Below are 22364 nucleotides of genomic sequence, written 5' to 3'. Positions count from 1 at the left end.
CACCAAAAAAGACTTATGACTTAACACTAAAAAAGGAATATGATAAGTCTTAATGTTTAATGTGTGCTCAGAAAATCCTGATCCTCCACCTAAACATTAAAAAAAAACCTAAACATTAAATCCACTCTTAAAGCTATACACACAGGCACAAACATGCCTCAGATATGGCAGCATGATTTCTCATTTGTTGAGCTGTCAGTCAAGCTGGGTTCTGTCAGAAAAGGAACTCATTTCATGCTTGGCCTCTGTGAATCATAATGGTGTGAGAGCGGCGCTGAAATTGACTGTGTTTATAGAGGAGGAGGTTTAGAGAATAAAGGAAATGTGCCCTGAAAATCAATGCCATTTTGATTCCTTGCAACAAATGAAACAGGTAATGTGGCCAAACGGTGTGGTTGTCATAACAACAAGAATTTTTTTGGATTAGCTTTAGTTCTGTAAATATGTTTTTGTTTGGGGAGGGGACCAGCAGCTCAATTTTATAGCTCAGTTCAAAAAGGGAAAGAAAATGCTAAGAATTTTCCAAACAGTCACGCTGATTGACTCCCTCTATCTTCCCGGACAGAAAGAAATGTCATTAAACAGCAAGGGCACAGGGACGCGTATCAGGACTCATTCTGTGGTGCACTGCTGATAGCGACAGTATGTGTGATGTGCTACAATAATTGCCTCTTATCTAAAATGAAACATCTAACTGTGGTTACCACCGGATGGGATATGAGTGAGTGAAGGAACTGAGGGAAGAACAATTGAGCGATTTTTATATTTGCTTACTTATATTTCCTGAATGTTCTCATTGTCTCTTAGTGGTTTAAAAGTGTAAACACATAATAAGGGGAGCAGCAGTCTAAATATTCCTGGAACTTCAGGAATACAGTTACATTTTGTTTTAAATATTTGAAATTCTCTCATCCACAGAGGACAACAGCACAACTGATACGGGGGAGATGTTTAGCATTCTCACACTTTCAGGATCAAAATAAAGAAGGTTTACTGAGGTGCTTATTCTTGGCTTACATAGCAGGATTTGTACTGTATTTATGTTTTTACAGTTGCCTACCTAAAATGTGGTCTTCTGTGTCTTTTTTTTACCGCAGTGATTCAGAGACATTCTACAAAACAAGAAAGAAAATTCAATTGTTCAAAGGTTTTAAGCTTTTACAGGCACTTCCTCTTTTAGTGAGTCATGGTCATTTTTTATTGAAAATAAAATGTAATGGGACTTCAATAACACGAAGACAAGGACGAACACTCGAGTAGAGCTACTTTCCCACAATGCATCTTGAAACAGGAATCATAAACTGTTCGTTTGTTTTGATGAGGTATCTTGTTGAGAGCGTTTTGAAATGTTTAGGAGACCTGAAAAAATGCAATCAATCTATTTCAAAGCTTGATTGATTCTTTCATTTGCTGCTACAATATCAGCAGATGACTTATGTCCTTTTCATTTCCTGACATTTGTCACATAGAGCAGACAGGATTAATACCTCTGCCATTTGTAAGCATTACTCATGCGTGACATCCCTGAACTGTATTGAACTGTCCCTGCATAACTAGTCCTACTGGGTGTCAAAAAGTGGACATCGGATGATCTTTACAGCTGACTTCCAAGCTGTGTACTACCGCCATTATCTGACTCCAAAATGGTGCCATTCTTCACTTCTATAGTCCACATCCTTCAAGTGCCATCTCAATCAAACTTTGAAGTCAAAAAGATGGACTGAATACATTTTTAAAAATATGTTACCATGGCGACCAGGTTAAACTGCAACACGTGGTTTTGAGCTGTGGACCAGTGTTATTCTCAATGATTCTAGGCGCAGCAGAATAAAAATGTCCTTTAATGACAGCACTCAAGATGATGATGGAGCCAAGGCCTGGCATTAACTTTGATCGCTAGGACATGTTGATTGAGCTCTGTGGAAATGGAGCAGCCGAGTACACCCTACATTTGGAAATCCAGCCTTAACAACAGGAGACTAATTCTACTTGGATGGGCAAACAGAGTGTGTGCGTGTGTGTGTGTAGCTGCTGTTTTCTTTTGCATCTGATATCTTACTCCCTTGTCTCTGTTTGTATGCGCACATGTGCTCCTTTATTTTTAGGGCTGCTGCCTTGTGTTGGGGTCAAGCAGGGTGCCAGAGGACTCCAACAAGAAGGACATAGCTCAAACTCCAAGTATGTTTCCACCATGCATCCATCACAGTGAAATGACAGCTGATTCAAACGCACACCATCACCAGGTCGGCCACAGCAGACACAGGCATGCGCCCGCGTCACTGTATGCCCGAATTCATCTGCAGCAGGCATCTGCTTTTGAACATAGCCCAACAATGTTAATAAGGGGGGGAGGGATTGGGGAATGAGCTGGTAATAGGCCCCACAGCACACAAACAGGACCTAAAGGTGGAGAGGATTTGACATGTCAGGGAGGCGGAACATTTTCCTTTGACCCCCCAAACAATTCGTCTTAGTCCAAGTGGCCATTATGTTGTAGCAGCGTGGCTTTTATTAGAACAGTCCAGGGATATATATTAGCATTGTTTCACAGCTGTAAAAATACCAGCAGGTGTCTGACAAAGACTTTAAGTCAGGCCATTCAGAAATCCACTTTCACTGCTCAAAAGGAAAAAATAGTGAAACAGATTATATATTATAGGTGTATTTTATTTATATTTTATTAGAGAATGATGTCAATTTTAATAAACCTGAAAATGACCTCTTTTATAACAAAAAAAGGCTGTGTCACAATCTGGATGTTAGAAATGAGTCAGACTCCAACAAAATACACTACCCAGTTGCATTGTGGGAAATGTAGTATGTGATGTTTTGCACACAGTGCGTACCAAAAGACATCTCATCCTCTGCTGCTTATTTTTTTTTTCAGTACTTTCCTTCATATCCACCCTTTCATCCAATCACTGCTGTGAAAACTGAATTACTGTTGTCCTAGTTAAGGTCTGCTCTCTGCAGCATGTCAAACAGAACCAAAATAGAAAAGACAGATTGGCTGATATTATCATACCATAGATATTTAAGCAATAGAATAAGCAACTTGTTTGTGTTCCGTGACAGGGAAAGAGTTATTAAACATATATAGCAGCAATAGTATGGATAAATGACTCCTGTCATAATGAATGACCTATAGTGACCTTTAGGTACACCTTATACCCTGTAAAAAAAGATGCATTTTCCTACAGATATCCTGTAAGAAGTTACTCTTATTGCTCATTCATGTGAACATTTTACATTTCTAACATTGCACCTCTGTTGACCGAGTTCCTCTCTCTCTCTCTCTCTCTCTGTCTCTCTGTTTGTCTCTCATCCCCGCGCGCAGTGATTTTGGTATCTCTGTCGCGCAGGTGGCAGTTCCACAGCGCGCGCACAATAACCGCGTGGTCTTTATCTCCTCTTCTTCTTGACTCGCTCGCGGGACTGAAACGCCTGCAGCTGCGCTCGCTCTGTAATCTGTGACAGCTGGACATGGACAACAGAGGAGCCGTGACACCGTCTCACACAGGTAAGAAGCGGCTTTTTAACGCCGAGCTTCGCTTTAGACACACGTGGATTGTTTATTGTTGTGCTGACTGGTTTTCTTTTGCTTTTCTTTTTGTCAGCACTGAAGCTGTTTTGTTCCTCTTTGCCCTTTAGTAGAAATGCGGTTGTTTTAGCAAATAGGCTGATATATTTGCTACTACATACTTATGTAGAAGTCTAGTTACTGAACCACTGTTTGTAAATGTTTTGGGAACATTTGTGCCTGGATACAAACTATTTACTGCCTTTATTGTTCTTTTTTATCCCCTAAATGTCTCTTTTTAAACATACGAAGGGTCTGGTTGCCTCTATGAGTACAAAAATGGTCTAAGAAGAGTTGTAAAAGCAGCATGCAAAAATCTCTTCATTGATCATAATGTTACCTGTCCTAATCATTTTTAATAATGTCTTGGCACAGCTGTTGTCCCATGGATAGTAGATGTGGGTGTGTATTTAATTATAAATTGAGCATCACTGGGCCAATGAATGAAGTTATTATTTAGTCAAGGTAGCGCCTGAGAGTCTCTCACTGTGTAAAGATGTGCTGCTGTGGGGCAAGTGGGGAATTAAATGTAGAACAGTCACAGTGTTACATATTATTTATATTATTAATTATTACCTGTATGCTTGTCCTGTGATTCTTGTTGGTCACCTTGGTTTTTCACAAAGAGGGAACCATGTTCAGTGTCTTGGAACTTAGTTTTTCTCCTTAAAGTACGTGACATATTTAGGTCAACTTTATCTCAGGTTGAGGGACACGTTGCTTATTAACTGTGTGGTCCAACCAATATGAGTGGTTGACTTTAACACATTGCACCATCCTGCAGATGGTGCATGTAAATATTCCTGGTGGTGGCTGAAAAAAAATGATGGAGAAGCCTGTTGCAGGTATGTTTGCGATGTACTGTGTGTTTAATGTTGTGAAAGGGTCACACCATTGTTTGCCTCACCTAGATGACGTAATGTTGCCTTTTGTGCAATCACTGCCAAGCGACTGACTGTGTTTTATGTCAGATGTGTTTAGCATATACAGTATTTGTGGAGTGGATCAAAATTAATCACTTTGCATGAAAGCAAATTTCTCTGTTGCCCTGGCAAGAAGAAGAAATGAACTCGGTACTTGGTGTAGGTGGGCTTGAGTCTTTGTCTGACATAATGTTTTACTTTGTCAAAAGATTTTTAAAGCAGTTAATGAATTTTTGGCATTTAGTTTAAAAATAGAAATTTTCTGTTTAGTTACTATTTCATTTAAATGATTTACAGCATTAAATATACACAATTTACTATGTATGGGTCAATAATAATCTGGACATTGTCTGTAGTCAGGACAGACTGGCTGTGTTAGGTGCATTCTAATGATTTCTGTTGTGTTGATATCAAGATTTTATGTATTTGAATGTATCTGGATTATCTGGATACAGCAGAAGAGGGAACAAATCAGCTGTCTCAACATCATCAGCACGCCCACTCTTTCACTGTGAATTTCCCCAGGGGAATTACCTGCTGCATTCACACACAGGTTCAGTTGGACAATGCACAGATGTTGTACTGGGGAGTGGGCGCACATCGAAGTCAGTTTAATGTCTGGCCTGACCGACTCAACCATTTGTGTTCTCGCGTACAGCAACTCTGGAAAAATAGAAAATGTCTGGAGCTGGGGCTTACAGTAAGTGTCAGCTTCCCTACTCATAGTTCAGTTCAGTCTCTATACCTTCCTATAGGCGTCTCACGCTATCATTATGGTGAGTGTTGCCATGGCATACTCAGCTGCTACTCAATGCAAGCAGAGTAGGCACTGTTAAGCACCCAGCACTGGCCACATCATCATGTTCTGCATCCTCTTTAAATGACCTTGCTCTCCTGTGTCCCCCTTCTGCGTCAGCTTCAAATGTAAATGGCTCCAAATCACGCCCGCTTGCCTGCCAAGCGCTGCCGAAGAGATGTCCTCTCCAACTGCATGGAAGCAGTCATTTTTGCTGTGAACAAAAGGTCCTTGATTCATCAAATCCCGCACCTCCTACTGCCCACTCCCCAGAGTGATGCTGTAATTTTCACTACCACTCCTCCGGTGTGAGGCTGGGGGAGTTTTTCATTTTTTAAAGTACCTTGTGTGATTCCGTTGGGTTCTCTTAGGTGTGTATACATCTGGGCCAGGCTCACCCTCCTCTGTCTCAGGATGAGGGATCTCATAGACTTTTTGTATTGAATGCAAAGATAAACTGCACTTGTTACACTTGTTAGTGTAGCAAATGGACAATAGCTTACCCAAACGTGTCACATAAAAAGCACACAATACTTGCGATCTACGTTGTTTTCTATGCTGCTTTTAAAGAAGTGAGAATCTGAGCATCTCTCAAGTCATCAAAAAGGTAATTTAAGTGGCCAGCGGCAAAGAACTTGAGAGGTCTGGTTAGCCGATAGCTTTTAGGACTGTAAAACAAATTGTGGTGCAAGGCCATGAAATGCTGTGTGGGAGGAAGACACATTCTCAAAGGTAATGCTAGCAAGCAGGAGGCTAGTGTGATTGCAGTTAGCTATTTAACAGAAAGTAAATGGAATCTGTAAATTGTGCGTGTGCATTTGTAGCTGGCTCTGTAGTGAGAATTTATAGCCGACATCTTCACATTCACGTTAAAATAAGGCCTGTATTGTCAGACTTCATCTTCGAGCGTCCCTCAATACCCTACACCTTGACAGAAAGTCACATTCGCAGATTACGTCCACCCCCAACATTGGTGGTGATGAAGTTGAGTGACCAGCTTATCATCTTTCTCCCCTCACCATACCTCATCTCAGAGCTTTCTTTTCTGTACTTTGGCATTTGGCTGCTGCCGTCTGTCTCAGTAAAAACCATCAGCTGTGAAATTGAGAATAATCATGTGGAACGAGATTGGGATGGGAGCAGCTTGAGTTCCAGCCCTTAACTGTCAGCCGACTCATGGCTCCTGCTGATAAAGTCCACCAAAGATTGAACAATCATCCACAAAATATTTTTATATGTGTATAGGTAATATGACTTTTTTTCCCCCAAAGATTATTAAGCCTTTTCCCTCTCAGGCCCTTTATTGTCAAGGGAGAAAAATTGCCAATAATTATGCAGGAATGCATTTCCCTAAACAGAGATTGATAAGATGATCCTTCAGTACTTCTGGACAGTATACAGCAGCCATGGGTTGTGTGCCATTTTTATAGTGTCTTGTGACTAATGGCTCTGACAGCCGAAAGGCTTGCTGATCTTTTCCATCGTTATTTGAAGGTCTCTGGATCGTTGGCAAGGTGCAAAAAAAAACAAAGAGAGTACAATGCTTTAAATTTTACGGAAAAAGGCACTGTTGAGATGCAGATTTTCAAGCAGAGGTGCTTTCTTATGCAATCAATGCAAGCTATTTTACAAAAAGTTTAATACAAAAAATAAATACTGAAAAGCTTATTTGTATTGATTGCTTTTTTTCAGGAAATATGAATGACATTAAATTGGGTCCAGTCTTATGTCTGATAATTTATAGTGGTATTGTTCAGCTGTGTTCCTGTTTGGTCTGCCTAATCACACAATGCTTCATCATTTTTGAGGTATTCCATCAGTGGCTGTAAATTGCTTTCCTATACACATATTGTAGTTTGATTATTTTCCATTCTTTTGAAAGTGCAGATGGAGCTTGCCACCTGCTCTGTGCCATCTAGGACCATGGGTCTTAAATTAGTTTTAACATGCTTCTCTCACCATCGTCACCTCCACCTCTAAAACATGGTGCGGGTTTTTTGAGTTTTTATTTTTTTAGTATATATATTGTATTTTATTAACCTCAGGTGGGATATTTTAATAAAGAAATCAGAGTTAAAAACAAAATTGTCATACTGTTTATATCATCAATTTAATTAAAAACATTAATAAGTTAAAAAAAATAGCAAAAAAAAAACGAGGGAAATACCACAATTCTCACCTTTTGAGAAGCTAAAACCACACAGTATATGTATGAGTTTTGACTTTAAAATATATTGTCCGATTTATTCATTACTGATTAGTGTTTTGTCGATTAAACTAACAGTCTGAGCTCATTTCATTTGCAAAAGAAAGTGCTGGAAAATTGCATCGAGAGGGAATAAAAGGGGTGCATGTAATGCAGTCTGTCAAAGCAGTCTCACATCCACATCCAGCGTACCGCGTGGCAGCCATTTTCTGCCCTGGATGTTATCTTTGCAGTGGCTGCTCGTGCACATTTTCTCTGCAGATGCCCGATAGTAGCATGGAAAACAAAGCCAATGTTTCGACGCTTCTGTCCTCATTTTATGTGCTTAAAACCTTTATCATGGGTAATTATTTGAAATGGACTGATGCTAAAATTACGTACATCATCATCAAAAGGAAGCTTCCACCAGCAAATTGCGGGTGCAGTGTACACCTTATCACAATAGACTCACAGCAGATTGCGCTCCCCAACCTCCCCTTCAGAGCCCTCCTCACCTCAGACACTCTGAAATGGATTTCTGCTTAAGTCTCCCATCAAAGACGTAATGACTCTCGGGCTCTGTCATTGTAAGTCAGATGACAGTCTCCTTCACACACTGGCAGCTTAAACTGCCCCTGGACCAGTAACTGTGATCTTTATTTGGCTTCTCAGAGGTGAAGACAGGGTAGATCCACCTTCCTGGCTATCAACTCATCCTCCCCGTCCCCTAACAGATATCAGCCAGGGTGAAAACACAGTCCATCAATGTTCTGCGAAAATGTCAAAACGCCCACAAACAATCAATACAAGACATGTTACGACAAAACATGCTGGTCAATAAACTGATGAGAAAGCTGCAATAAGGCTATAATAAACTAAAAGGAAACCAGGCTGCTGGTTGTGCTGATGTTTTTCTTACACCTACAGTGAGTAGTTTTCACAGCTGACACACAGGATCACTACGTCGACAGTGTGAATCATCCACCCTGAGGCTGGTTTATCAGCTGCCCTGTTGGGAGAAAGATCTACGTTTTTTTGTAAGCTTTCAGACACCAAATCTATATGAAGATGAAACAACATAAAGCCACATGCATATAGTACATTTCCTCTCCCTCATAAGCAATTCTACACTATTCAAAAGAGCTTCCTGCCGCTGTGCAATGCACACGGTCTTAGTGCCTCCATTTTTTTCCTTCGTTGAATTGGAGACAGTGCCAAATGTAAAGTAGCAGCCCACACTGTCTGGTATCACCTGAAAAAGGATGCATCGCATGCCAAGTTATGCAGTGTGCTGCATCAGTGAAGCACCTCCTACCTGTGCCCTAAGCGTAACAATTCAGTGTGTCATTATCATAAACACAGGCGACATTACACACAAAATGAGACCAAACTGGCATGCTGTTTATACACCTTTCCACAAAAATGCATTGGCTAAGATTGATGGTCGGTCTTCGAGTCTCCGTCATATGGACAGAGGGATGCATAGACACCTGGAGGGCTATGTGGGATGTTACATTTTTGCACAGACCATTACCTCTCCATTCCCTTGTGGCTGGATTGCAGGTACAGATTCAACACAGCAGGAAGCAGTGCGAAAATGCTCGTCTGGGTGTGTTGTGTATGGGTGTGTACGCTTACATGTAGTATGTGTGGCCTGTAAGAAAATGATCCTTTATAGTTGACATGAGCATATCGCTCTAGGCTATAGGAAAAATATAGGAAAAAAAAAAGAAATGTGTTTTTGGTCATTTCTGTTTGTCAAGATTTAATATCAAAAGGTGAAGCAATCCAGGAAAGGTTTACTTGTTTTAAATTACACACACAATTGGCCATCCTCTGCTTAAAAACGGCATATTAGTTAATTCACTTAAAATCTCCTGGGCGTGTTTGGACTCACAATGGAGGCTAAGAAAGTAGTGGAGAAGCTTGTTGCAAATGGTGAGGGTTTTCCTGACATGTGTAATGTTGTGAAATAATACATTTAATTATGTATGTATATATGATATTTTCCAAAAGTAACTGAAAAACAAGACAATACTCAAAGTGACAGTGTCTGTATTTGGATTAATGCCATTTTAATTGCCTCCTCCATCTGACTTAAATATTTTTGTTGTTTCTGTTTGCTTTCTTCACCAGATATACGTTGTATAAAGGTATGCACGTTTTAATCCCATGGCTGTTGTTGTGGCAAAAATTTTGATTTACAAGTGCAGGTTGCATCCTATACAGAGACAATAAGGGAGCCGCCTTCATGGTTCATTTTCTCCCTCTATATAATTCTCACCTGTACAATATTGCATGTTCCATCATAACCCAGAGGGAATAAACTGTCTTTTGTTTTAGAACTACTAGTTGTCCTTACGTTTTGACACCCTTCTCCTGAAATGCAGAACAGAACTAGCTGCAGGCTTTGGCTACTGGTGTTAATGAGAAAATGTATTTCATTTGCCTGTGAGAAAACCCAGCAGAGGGACTTAAAGTTGATCTGCTTTCAGTCACACTGTACAGTTGTCAAAATTGTTAGTCAGATTTTGGCGAAAAGGAAAGAAGCTCATCCATTTGAATGATTTCTGTCCTTGTGGTTCCCTGAGATTTGCTCTGCACCTGACCTGTCATGCAGCCTTTTATTCTGCAATAATTTCACTCTTTGTTCCTCCATTAAATGGTGTGTTATACTCCCTTTAATGGCTATTACTACTGAGCACAAAAGACCATTCAAACGGGCCAAATTAAATGGCCATTAATTGAAGGGGCCATAATTGCACAGCTCTGCTGCTGCTTGTGCCGTCTGCTTCAATCATGACTGAATCACTAGGACTTGGGCTCTTATGGGTTAATATAATCTGGCAGAGGAAAAACTCAAGATGAGTTCATACCTTGTGTTCCTTATGATAGTGTACTGATGTGTGTAACTACTACTCCATCGCCGATGGAGCATTTAAGTCAGGTGATGGATAGGCACTACTAATAGATCCATTCTTGTCTCATAATAAAAAAAACATATGACTGAAGTACAGTAACTACATGTGATTTACATCCTAAAGAAACCACACTTCTATTCATTTAAAGTGCCAGTTTTAATCTTTGGTTGTACTTGTACAGTCAAAGACCGTTTTAAGAATTAGATATCAAATTAGGTGTAATTAAAAAAAAATACCAGAGTAAAAAATTGAGGCAGATGAAATTGAGAATTTTCTGTTTCAGGCTGATAACAAATGGTAAAAAACTGACTGATTAAAGTAAACAAGTGTAGGTGTGTCTCTTCTTGCCCTGTTGCCTTAAGGAGCCAGCAAGATAATTGAAACAATTAAACCTATTTTATCTAGGGAATGCACCTAATTAAAAGTCAATCCAATTTAGTCTGTCAGTTTTCCAACGCCAGTCGGAACAGATAAGGACTTGGTGGATGGAGAAGTGGTGGGAGCAGAAGCGAAAAAGAGCAGCAATCTTATCTGCAGTCATCTGTCAACGTTTGATGTGCTGTAGAAATTAAAATTAAATACCACTACATTTCTACCATAGGCATTCTTACTGAGGTAGAATTAATTTCATCTGAAAGCCTGGCTGGAGAATTTCTAATGCTGTTAGCAACATAATAACACATTAATATCAGCCAAAGTATTAAAACCACTGATGGGGGACGAGACTAACATTAATTATGTTGTTACAGTGACATACATGCAGTGGTGCATAGACCTATATTTAGCATTGAGTGAACAGCAGGAGTGATTTGAACGAAGGGGTCAAATTGTTTACAAAAACTCCACGTGTGTGTTTAATGCCTGCCTAAAGTGGTCCAAGGAAGGACAGACGGTGAACCTGTGGCATGTTTCTTTTAACTTACTGCTCCATATAAAGTTTGCAGTCATTATAGGGTGCCTACACAATGTGTATATTTAACAACCAGACATGACCTAGACAAATGACTTGGAAAACCACCCTGAAAACATCTCTTAGTCATCCTTGTTAGTCATCTGTGCCTCTGAGCTTCCCTCGTCCTCCTACCTCCTCACTTGCAAAGCATACGTTTTTGTTTAACATATCATCAATTAGCTTAAATACTGCTCAAGTTCTAGAAACAACCAGTGTATAACTTGGAACCAAAGCTAAAAAGAAAGAGCAAGAGATAATGTGTATTTAGAGGTGCCTGCTTTAGGAGCATTATCAGTGTCATGCATTCGGTGATCTGAGAGCTGTCAGGAACACGAAGCCCAAAGGGAATATCAGGCAGAATGCGGCTTAACTCTGCTCTGTACAGAAGTCTTTTCCAAATGTAAACATGTGTTCACACCTGTGGGTCAGTGCCAGGAGACTGAGCTGCCTTTCATTGAAATTCCTCAAGTCCCTGCTCACTTCGTTTCCAATGCCAAGTTTGTATCCAAGGTTATTTTCAGAATTTAAATTATGAAGTGTAATAATGACCGACCAACAACCCACAGGTCAAAATAGAGCTAATGCCAGACGTAGTTGGAATAAGTTTGAAATCCAAGTTAAAGATGGAGCAGCTATTTATAAAGAACTTGTAGAAGAGAGAGTTGTTAACCCAGGAAGAGACATCATGTGAAGACAGCCGTTTGTCTGTAAACTTGATTTTGTTGCAGGAGATACTTTCTCTCTGGAAATTCAAACAAGGTGCACAACACTATAATGTCCATTTAAATCAGCAAAATCTGACAATGACTTGAATGAAAACATGACCAGATAAAGAAGAACATAAAGAAGGGATCTTTTCTAGTTAAATGTGTATAGTATACTCTTTGCTGTTCCAACAAACTGTATATTGATGTAAATCATCATGTATGGGCTACTATTGGGTGTAAAACATCGTCACTTGGCATATTGTAACACACAGTAGGTAAAGCATGGACAGTTGTTATCTTGACTACGTTGCTGAGTGAGTAAGCCAGACATGTACAACTAAAAGCAGTCACGACTCCATCACTGTCTCCTGAGAAGAGTTATAGCAGGCTTTAATGTCATCTTTCACTTATGCTGGACGTATTGATTACAATCACATGATGTCATGATGGCTCAGAAAAACATCTCCAAAAAGGAATTCAGAGTAATCGCCGGGATTTTGAAAAACAAATTGAGCAGCCACTTTTATAGAATGTGGTGCATTATGGCAAATTTTTGCTCCAGTCTAAATTAAACTGTCTAAAATTATTAAACAGAATTTAGGTCAAGTCATGTTTTAAATGTGAAGAGAAGGAAGAAGAGGATTACAGCTGACTGCAGGCCAATCCCTTCAACAGCCCACATCTTGCACAGTTGTTCCAGCTAATCCATCTCATTATAATCAGCAGTCCTCCTCAACACATTTTACTATATGGCTCTCCGTCTACCAAGAAGCTACCACAATCAGCGTAAAGCTTCTGCAGCATTCACACATTCATGGGGATTTGTCATTGGAGGCCGAGGAGTAGCTTTTTACATGGCTATCAGCTGCAGTTTAAGTTTTAAGGCAGTGGGCGATGCTTTTGTAATGAGTGATGACAGAAATCCTCCACAGGCCAGTATTCAACAATGTCTTCTTCATTCTACATGTCTGTTACTAAGCCATTAAAGCAAATAGCACCATGGCCACCTTGCTTTATGTCACACCTTGTACTGAAATTCTGTGTTGTATTTCTTGCCTTCCTCTGCTCTTTGCAGCATGTCAGTGTTCTGTACTTTACTGTCGTGCTCAGGTCACATTTGCTTTGGTGCCCACAGGAGCCTCAGGGCTCTCCCAGATGGCCGATGACAGATGCCCACAATTTGCTGTTGCCCTTGGTTGGAGTGCAGTCCCTCCCTCCAGATTAAAAAAAATATTCCTGATTTCCCACAATGTCTCAGTTTTCCTATTTGTCCAACCACCCACTGCCCCTCTCTTTGCTTATGCCCATTTAGCATCTGACAACCTCCACTCTTCCCTTTTTTTACTGTACTGTTCTATGTCCCTGGCTTGATCCTATGTCTTCTGCTCCTTTTAATGGGCTGGGTGCCTACCATTTTTTACACATGATTTTAAGATTCTTTTATTCGTTTTTAAGTGCTTGCATGGGCTGGCCCCGGATTATTTATCAGACCTCTTGGTATTGCATCGGCCCTCCAGAGCTCTTAGGTCTGCTAACCAAATGGCTCTGGAGGTCCCCCGATCTCTTTTAAAAACTAGAGGTGACCGGGCCTTCTCAGTCGTGGCTCCCACTCTGTGGAACGCTCTGCCTCTAGCTGTGCGGTCGGCAAATGGCCTCACCACTTTTAAATCTCTACTTAAGACTTACTTATTCACCTTGGCCTTTGCCTGAGTATTGGCAGCTCTTGGGGATTTTATGTTTCATGATTGTATCTTTGTTTTATTGTATTTTACTGCAGTTTGTTTCTTTTATGTATTTTATCAGTTTGAGTTTATTTTATGTATTTTAATGTTAAGCACTTTGGTGGGCGACACCCTTATAAATGTGCTATATAAATAAAACTGACATTGACATTGACAAACTGACATACCAAGGATTCAAACAAGATTTCAATACTTGTATCCTTTTTGTCAACTCATGACCAGGTATATAGTCTCTAGATGAGACCCTGTTACAACAGAATTTTTGCACTGAATCTGTCTATTGTTTGAAGTCACATTTTCTGCTCTGGGGCTTTTTTTGTTACTCTATACATCAGAAAAATGACTGCACAGCCAGATGCCGGATGACACTTTTGTTTAAAAGACTCCACCTGACAAAAGGAGATAATGTTTTGTCTGCCTGACTGTGGCCCACCTCAGTAGTGTTTACACAGAGCACAAACGATCTTTCTGTGAATGCGTCAGGACTGAAAAAAGATGAAGACTAAGGACAGAAATTTATTCTGGCCATTGCCAACATTTGATAATGGCAGTCTTGTGCGAAAATGTGGCTTATATTTAGATTTCTTGCGTTTCAGTCCATGAGCGGAAGCTCAAGTGGACTGGCCCCTTGACTTCCTATCTGTCTGTTGGTCTGTTTTACTGTGTGAGTAAACAGTACAGCACAGTGGGCAGGCTCATATTGCACACAATTTGCGAGTCTGTGGTTATGTCCATTTGATTTCATTTTTATTTGCATAGCATTATGACATCGTTTATTTATTTATTGTTGATGTTGTTAAGATTCTCATAATCTTAATCATCTTAATCTAAATCAAATTCTCATAATGGAAATTTCGTTCACAATATTGTGGTTATTGGTTAGGATACATCACAGCAAATGAATGTAAGTCAGTGTTTCCCAGAGGTGATGGAAACATGGTATGTGTACCCTGAGATAACAGTGGTCTAATTAAAGACCTGGCATGTCTGCCCCTTTGTTTAACACTGGACCTAATCTCGTACTACAGAGAGCTGTGTGTGTCATCTTGTGATTTTTATGAGGTGTCTACAAGATGATGCCAAACCTGTAGACATTTGTTGGAACATGCCCAAAAAAAACCTGCAGAGGAGAGAGCGTGTTTGTATATCTGGTTGTACAATATCACAACCACAGCAATATAATCCATATATGTTTACATGTTTTTGTAAACAACATTGCTTTGAATCATATTCTGAAAAAATCATCAATCGTTGTTCTTGTGTGTTACTTGTGAATCTTCACCTGAACTGTACGCTACAGACAGCGAGTCCAGCTCAATCAGGAGAGAGTTTAGATGAGAAAATATTTATTGATGAGGCCGCTTAAACAGGATTCCCCCCGGGTCTAGACCTGGTGGTGGTGAAAGAGCTGAAGAGCAAGAGATAAGAGGCCTTGCCCTGATGAGGAACTGGTGGTGCTTGTGGTGGAGGAGGGTTTCCGAAATCGATCTGAAACACAGCTGGAGAGGAGACGGAGAAATTTTAAATGATTTGCTGAGCAGTGATTGGGCAGGAGAGGGACGGCTCAGCCACTGTTTGGTGGGGGAGTTGCTCTATATTAACCAGCTGATTAAGTGGGAGGCAGAGAGAGAGAAAAGGGGTGAGGGAGAAGGAGAAATAAGTGTAAGGAGGATGACAAGGGAGAGGTGGTTTGAAGAAGTGATGAAAATGTGAAGATAGTCTTCCTGATTGAACTTGCACTAAGAGCTTCATAAGTTGAACCTAGCCGGTAGGACTTGTTGGCAGCTTCTTCACTGTCAAACTGTGAAATTCCTAGCAGGCGTATAAAATAGTCAGTGTGTAGTCATACAGTGTGACATAGATCCGACAAAAGGCTTTCCCTTTAACCTTGCGTGGTTTTTGATGCACATGCAGCTCGTCACTGCCCCGTGTTCCCGGTACCATCTGAGTCCGAGGGAAACGTAGAGACTAAAAATATGCACCATCTTAACAGCTCCCACTCACTTACCTAACACGGTGAATCACAGCATTATATGAGTGGAACATTTGCAAATGACCTTGTCATAGAGAGCTGACACACAAAGGGCCGCTCGTGCTGTTGGATTATGTATACCAACACAGCTGTGTCTATATGGCATATAGACACAGTGTGTGTGCTGTGTGTGTGTCGGTGTGTGTTGTGTGAGAGTCACAGTGTGGGTCTTTGAAAGCTGACCATGTGTAACAGTTCAGTGCATCTTTACACCAATGAGCCGTCCAGGTGAGTCATGCATCTCTTTGAGCTCCTTGCTTAATAAAGAACTCTTTGTCATCCTTTTTTTTAATGCACCACAGAGAAAAAACATATTCACACAGTTTAAAAGGCTTTTCCCTCAACACATTAGGATTTAAATGCATTTATTTCCTAACCAATTTATTGAAGCACGTGCCTCAGTTTTCCAATAAAATCAGAAAATTTTCATGATGGATGATGTTTTTTTTTTTTTTATATCTGTTGATGAACTAATCAATTAATGAGGCTTAACCTCGACCACTCATAGTAAAGGGCCAGCTTTAGCTATGGCTCCTTCACACTGAGAGGTGCCATTTTTCAGTCTGTGCTTCCAGTGCTGCTGGGGAGAATGTATTTTTTTTTATTGTTGGTTTTCTGGTCCTTTCTGCACAAATTACAGCATAATTGACCTGCACTTTGTGTGGAAAAGGTACAAAGTCATATTCATCCAGGACATCCAGGGTTGCCTAGCGACCCGACTTGTAATTGTAGTCCACCTGTTATACATTTGTTCAATATTCAAGACACAACAAAACTGTTTCATAGTAGAAATGGTTTATGTGAGGTACAGAATTTATTGCTCTGTAATAGTCTGTTCTCTCATCACTCTGTGAATTCACCTTCTGTAGTAAACATTAAATTATTACCCCATTTCTTCCACTGTCTAGTTATTCCACTGCAGGCTGAGTGCTTCGTCTGCTGTCGTCTGTTGTTGATGTAATGGAACAGTGATGACAGGTGTTGCGGTCAGAGAATCTTCTTGGCCTCTGTGTCTGGTATAATGCCATTTTTAAAAGAGCGTATGTCCGTTCCAAATTATCCCATTCACAGTTGCCCTGTGTGAAAGTGCTGAAGGCCTTCGTCCACCTTTTAACACATCTGGATTAGACTCTCTTATTCCTGGAAGTTTCCTTGGTTAAAACACTAAAGAGCTGCTAAAGTTCACAGGTTTATGTGGATTATTAGCATGAATGGTTGTTCATTTGGTCTGCCCTAATTTTTAAAGGCCAGTCTAGTTATTCCTGGGACACCCTGTGTGATTATTATTCAGCACTCTATGATTGTATAGATACAGATGGCTGTTAGTAAAGGGAAAAAATAATAATACATTAAAACAGTAACAGCCACATAACCTCTATAGTGTAATTGATATACAGTTCAGTTATGGGGAGCTATGAGCATCTATATATAGAGTGTCATGCTGTACTATGACCCACTGGGAAAATATGGAACATTAATCCATGTGCTGATTGAGTGAATTTATCGCATAATTAAAGTGATATAAAAATGGAACAAGATGTTAAACACTCAAATTAAAAGTTTTCCAAAACTTTGCAAGGCATCTTTTACAGCTGGATTTGTGTGTTCCCTGCAGAAAACTTTTTTCTGATAGTGCTTCATTCTGCCGGAGCTTTCTTGTATAAAGCATTTGTCAGAGCTCACGCTGTACAGATGTGGAGAGCAGGTTGATGGAGCCCGGTTGAACAGGTTGACAGCCTGTCAGAACAGTGTCCACCTGGACTGTGTGTGACTGCTGCTGTTAGCCTCTATCCAACATCTCAGAGTCTTGGCTTTAGCAATGACAAGGAATAACAACGTACATAAATGACAGTATGTAGAGGAAGATGAGTTCTTGGGTAGACAAGTTTAATTCCACATTCCTGGATTGCCACTGTGGACTGGTGGGCTGGAGCATTATTCTGGTCTAGTCCTCCTCTTATCAGCTTCACACACTGAATCTTTTTGATTTTCTCCTGTCACTGTCTCAACAGATCAGTGTTGTCAGGTCCCTGTAAAAGGTGGTCCATCAGCATTACTCCATTTTACAGGGAGTTCCTTTATAGAGTAGTCTGGTGACAGATCATTAAAATGCAGCTGTCCCATGCCATAAAACAAAGATGCTGAGCATGAGAACTAAACACAAAGATGCTGGCAGGTGAACAATTTTTCTATCAACTGTCTTCATTGATTAGAGACAAGAATCATTATTGGAAATCCTTGAAGACGATTGAGATGCAGAACAGTACCAAATATTTGGTAAATCCAAATGACACACGCAAGTGATGTCATTAGATGCAACAATTAGGCACATGAATAATACTAAGAACTGGTGTAAACAGCAGTAAATGTGTGGATCTCGATACACAAACGTGTGACCTGCTAATTTGTTTATGACTTACTTTATACAGAGAGCGCAGGAGTTCATAAGCTGCTTTTATGACCTGCGTTTTATATTCTTGGCCTTGACATACTATATAATCTTCCCTCATCCTGGACCATCAGCTGGACAGGCTGATGAGTGCTGGTATTTGAAAAACTGCTGGGGCCAGATAACTTCACTGCTAAGAGGACAACAGATACTGTGTCCATAGATAAAGTCACTATGTTTCAGATGCTTGAATTCCATGATAGGCAGACCCTTTCTGCATGATGTGGTCTATCTGCAGTCACCTTGTGTAGCTTGTGGGATGGGGTGAGGGGGTCTGTTCACTGTAGTTTGCAGTCTTTTGCAGCCTTTATTGCTGACAACCTCAACCCCACGTCCACATTTACTGTTTTTTGGAATACCTGGCCAGCAGATGTCTTTTTTGAAGTCACACTGATTTATGCTGGCGTTCTTGTGTGCAGCGTCTAAACAGGCCATTGAGAACAATGTTAAGCTGATTAATAAATAGCAGCACTGACTTTTTGTGAAGGATTTTTTTTCATTACTTTGCAGGTGCCACAGCCTGCTCTGTGGAGCATCGGTCACTTCAGCACATTTGGTCCGTAGTAGTGGACTGGGCTGTTCCCAGCTGCCCTCTTTCTCTGTCCGGTGCCAGACAAGCAGAGCAGTGCTGGCTCGAGATCCAGCAGCTGCTGGCCAGCAGGCAACCTGTTAAAAGTTGTTTTTTAATGGGGCTGTCACTGCCAACTCCAGCTGAACACATAAAGATGAGTGAGTGGAGCAGCTTGGGTGGTTCCATCAGAGTGCAGAATTTAGCAAACTGAACAGTAGAATAAAAACATGCTGGGGCTTCAATCCAGCAACATGAAGAGCTTTTTTGGTAAATACCTATTTATAAATACTGTATAGATTAAAATAATTTTACTGATTGTTAGCTATTATGCAGTTCAACAGAAAATAAGTATGGCAAATCTGTGTATAATGCTTAAAATTGTTTTTTTTTTTTATACTATTCCTTTAGCTGTACAGTAGAAGTCTCATAATTTCTATATAGACATACTCCAGATGCCAATAATTTACAGCCTCAAAACCCAGATAACAGAAGCAGCAGCAGCAGCATACGTCTGCAATTAGTCGTGATGCACAACAATTAGTGCATATATACCGTGCATATATACCTGCATTCAAAGCTCAAACACAGGCAACCATGTCAAAAATGACATAGAAGTCCCATTCTGCTGCTGTCTGTACCTGCCGTCTGGAAACTGAGCAATGGTCACCATTTTTCTAACACTTTGGATGTCACATATTGAGTCACTCCACATTCCAGTCAGCATCTTCCGCTCATGTCCCTGCACTGCCAGACTTTGATTCAAATAATTGTGGTAGTGGGGGGGCTGCACCTTTGAAGTCAGTATTGCTGGTTGGAGGCTGATGAATTCAAGAGAACACATTTATTCCACTTTCATCTTGTCCAGTTGATTTTTTTGAAACAGCGAACAGTTTTAAATGATAATGATTGTGTTTTTTTAAGGTTGCCGAGTGGAGTACGTTTAGGCAAGTCAGTGGTTTGATATATGACGTTGTAACAGCAGAGCCTGCATTTAGCTGGAGGTTGAGTTGTGCCGTCAGTCTGCCATAATCACTCAGCCGTTACACGGCTAAGCTGCGTGCCTGCACAAAGAAACATATTGCTGCACATACACTCGGAAAAGGCTTTTAATATCTGATCACTTAAAGATCATTGAAACAAGACTTATCTAAACATTAAGGATAAGTGTCTTGTTTCAGTCCTTTAACAGAAAATAACAAGCATCTGGAAACACTTGTATAAGCTTACACTCAAAATTGAAATTGAAATGTGGCCCTTGTATGCTAGTGTTGCACCTAAACATCAAAAAGTGCAATACACTGCAAATATAATTGCAGTTGGATTCATGAAAAAGGACAGGACTACTCACCTCCAAATCAAGTCATGCTGCTCTGTTGCCCCCCTGTGGAGGATTCATCAACATGCATATCAAACTGTAAACCATTACTTCTGTTTTCCATAAATCTTCACCTCTAAAATGCCTTTTCTTTCTCCAGATATGAAGCGTCCAAAGAACAATGATTGGCTGGACACCAGCCCTCCACCCAAGAGTCAGGAGGGACAGGAGGAGGAAGGAGAGGAGGAGGATGAAGAAGAGAGGAGAATAGAGGCAGGAGGACTTAAGGCCAAGCGGGAGCGCCGCCAGGGTAGCGGCACTGCTACGCTGTGCCATGTGTGCAACATACAGCTGAACTCTAGTGCCCAAGCACAGATCCATTACAGGGGGAAGACTCATCAGAGGAGGCTACGCCGACTGGCGAAGGCTGCAGGTAGGCATTCACAGGTCTTATTTTCTTTAGCAGGCAGAAAGAGACCACACTACTGCACCTTCCCTCAGCAGACATTTTGAAATGGTGTAACTAATGAAATTAATGATGCCTCCATTACATGTTAAATGTCTCAATAAGACACCACAGCACCTAAATGGGACAGAGCCATCATTAGTGTTATTAATTCTAACTGAGCATCGGTCAAAATGTTAAAAATTGTGTGACAGTGACACTTACAAAATCTCATAACCTATATTGACTAGGCAGCAGTGCAAACTGCTTCAAAATGATAACAGTTTAATCACAGACTGTTATGCTCTGAACAAAAACGCACCATTATGAATTTGATTTTATAATTTACTGCAGGACCATTGTATTGTCAGTGTTTTTGTTATTTTGTCATCTTCTGTATTTTAATCATTTTTTCCCTTACATAGTGCTTGTTTACGAGTGGTAGGGGTGTTTGCTGTGTTGTTTTCTTACTCCTGTGCTTCTCGTTTCTTTCCCCACCATTTGGTTATAGAGCAGACAGGAAACTTTTTTCACACTAGCACAGATTTATCTGCTTAAGATTTTACAGATAAGTGCCCCATAAAAGGTATATAAACAACATAAAAAGTATAGACCAATTAGAAAGCTTTGTTTTCCTGGAGATGCAAACTTTCCACTTAAAAGAGTCGTGATATGCATCATACATATCATTTGATATTCCAGAAGCTAATTCCAAATATTTTGTGCACACCTGTTTCGTCAAAGGGCCATTAATCACCTTCACTCACCAGCACCTGTGTCACTCCGCCACGCTGACCAGCTTGATCAGTCAGCACTCAGAAGGGAGAAAAAAAAAACTCTAATGAACAACCGGCCAACAAAATGTCACTTTTTAACATTGATTTATGAGACTGTCACTCGATGTTGGCTTACCACACTCTTTTGGCTGTTCCAGGGTAATACAGTGCATTAAATAAATTACATCCATTGTTTAATTTCTCCTCTATTCCAACATTATTTTATTGTCATCAGACTGTTATTGACTTTTCTGTGTCAGGTAATAGCCTCATCATTCATATTTAAGAGTGTGTTGGTGTGTGCGCGTGCACTCTGGGCTCCATCCACGATACCTGGTGTATTTGTGATTTTTTTTTTCCCAATGCTTTAATGTGAGCTCCAGTTAGCTTCTGTTGAAATCTGGGTCAGCGGCTAACTCTCTAGCCTTTTGCTACAGACACAGATGCCTCTGTGTGCATCGCTCCTTCCTATTCAGGCTGACAGGCTGTAGCTAAAATCACCCTTACATATTCACTGCATAGGAGACCCTAATGTTTTCCAATCATTGATCAGTGATTCTTAGAAAAAACCTCTGAGCACCGATTGAATCACAACAACTCCAGCTGTTTTAAAATGTTTTCAAATGCAACATTTTTATAATACAAACTTCTTGAAACTAACCTGCACCCGACCTGTTGCGAGCCACATTGTCACATCCGTCTTATCTGATAATTGATAGTTGGACTCTTGCGTCAGTGCCTCGGGGGTGAAGGGCCTGTCTTTTCCCTACACAGGGCGCACGGTTAGATTTCACACCTGCCATGTTTGAACCAGTTAAATGATCCCTGCAGCGTTTGACCCCATTTTGTTTGGGCTGTTGAGAAGCTGACAATACCACAGTCAAATTAGTAATTACGGCATGCCTAAAATGATCTATGAAGTGGTTTATTTGGGAGGAAAAGTGCAAGTAAACTACAGACAGGAAAATTG

At 40.5% G+C, this 22364-nt stretch overlaps 1 protein-coding gene across 1 annotated transcript in view; it reads left to right on the top strand.

The window, feature by feature from the left end:
- The first annotated feature begins 3439 nt into the window (after positions 1-3439).
- LOC114452133 (zinc finger protein 385B-like) overlaps positions 3440-22364 on the top strand; it is a 45940-nt gene continuing 27015 nt past the window's right edge. Inside the window, exons 1-2 of the mRNA XM_028431270.1 lie at positions 3440-3520; positions 20334-20620. Of these exons, the coding sequence (XP_028287071.1) occupies positions 3484-3520; positions 20334-20620 (324 nt within the window). The 5' untranslated portion in view covers positions 3440-3483. The remainder of the gene's footprint in view (positions 3521-20333; positions 20621-22364) is intronic.

The sequence above is a fragment of the Parambassis ranga genome, chromosome 19 (assembly GCF_900634625.1).
Source record: "Parambassis ranga chromosome 19, fParRan2.1, whole genome shotgun sequence".
In the NCBI taxonomy this organism is placed as follows: Eukaryota; Metazoa; Chordata; class Actinopteri; family Ambassidae; genus Parambassis; species Parambassis ranga.
This window is presented reverse-complemented; position numbering and strand designations above follow the sequence as displayed.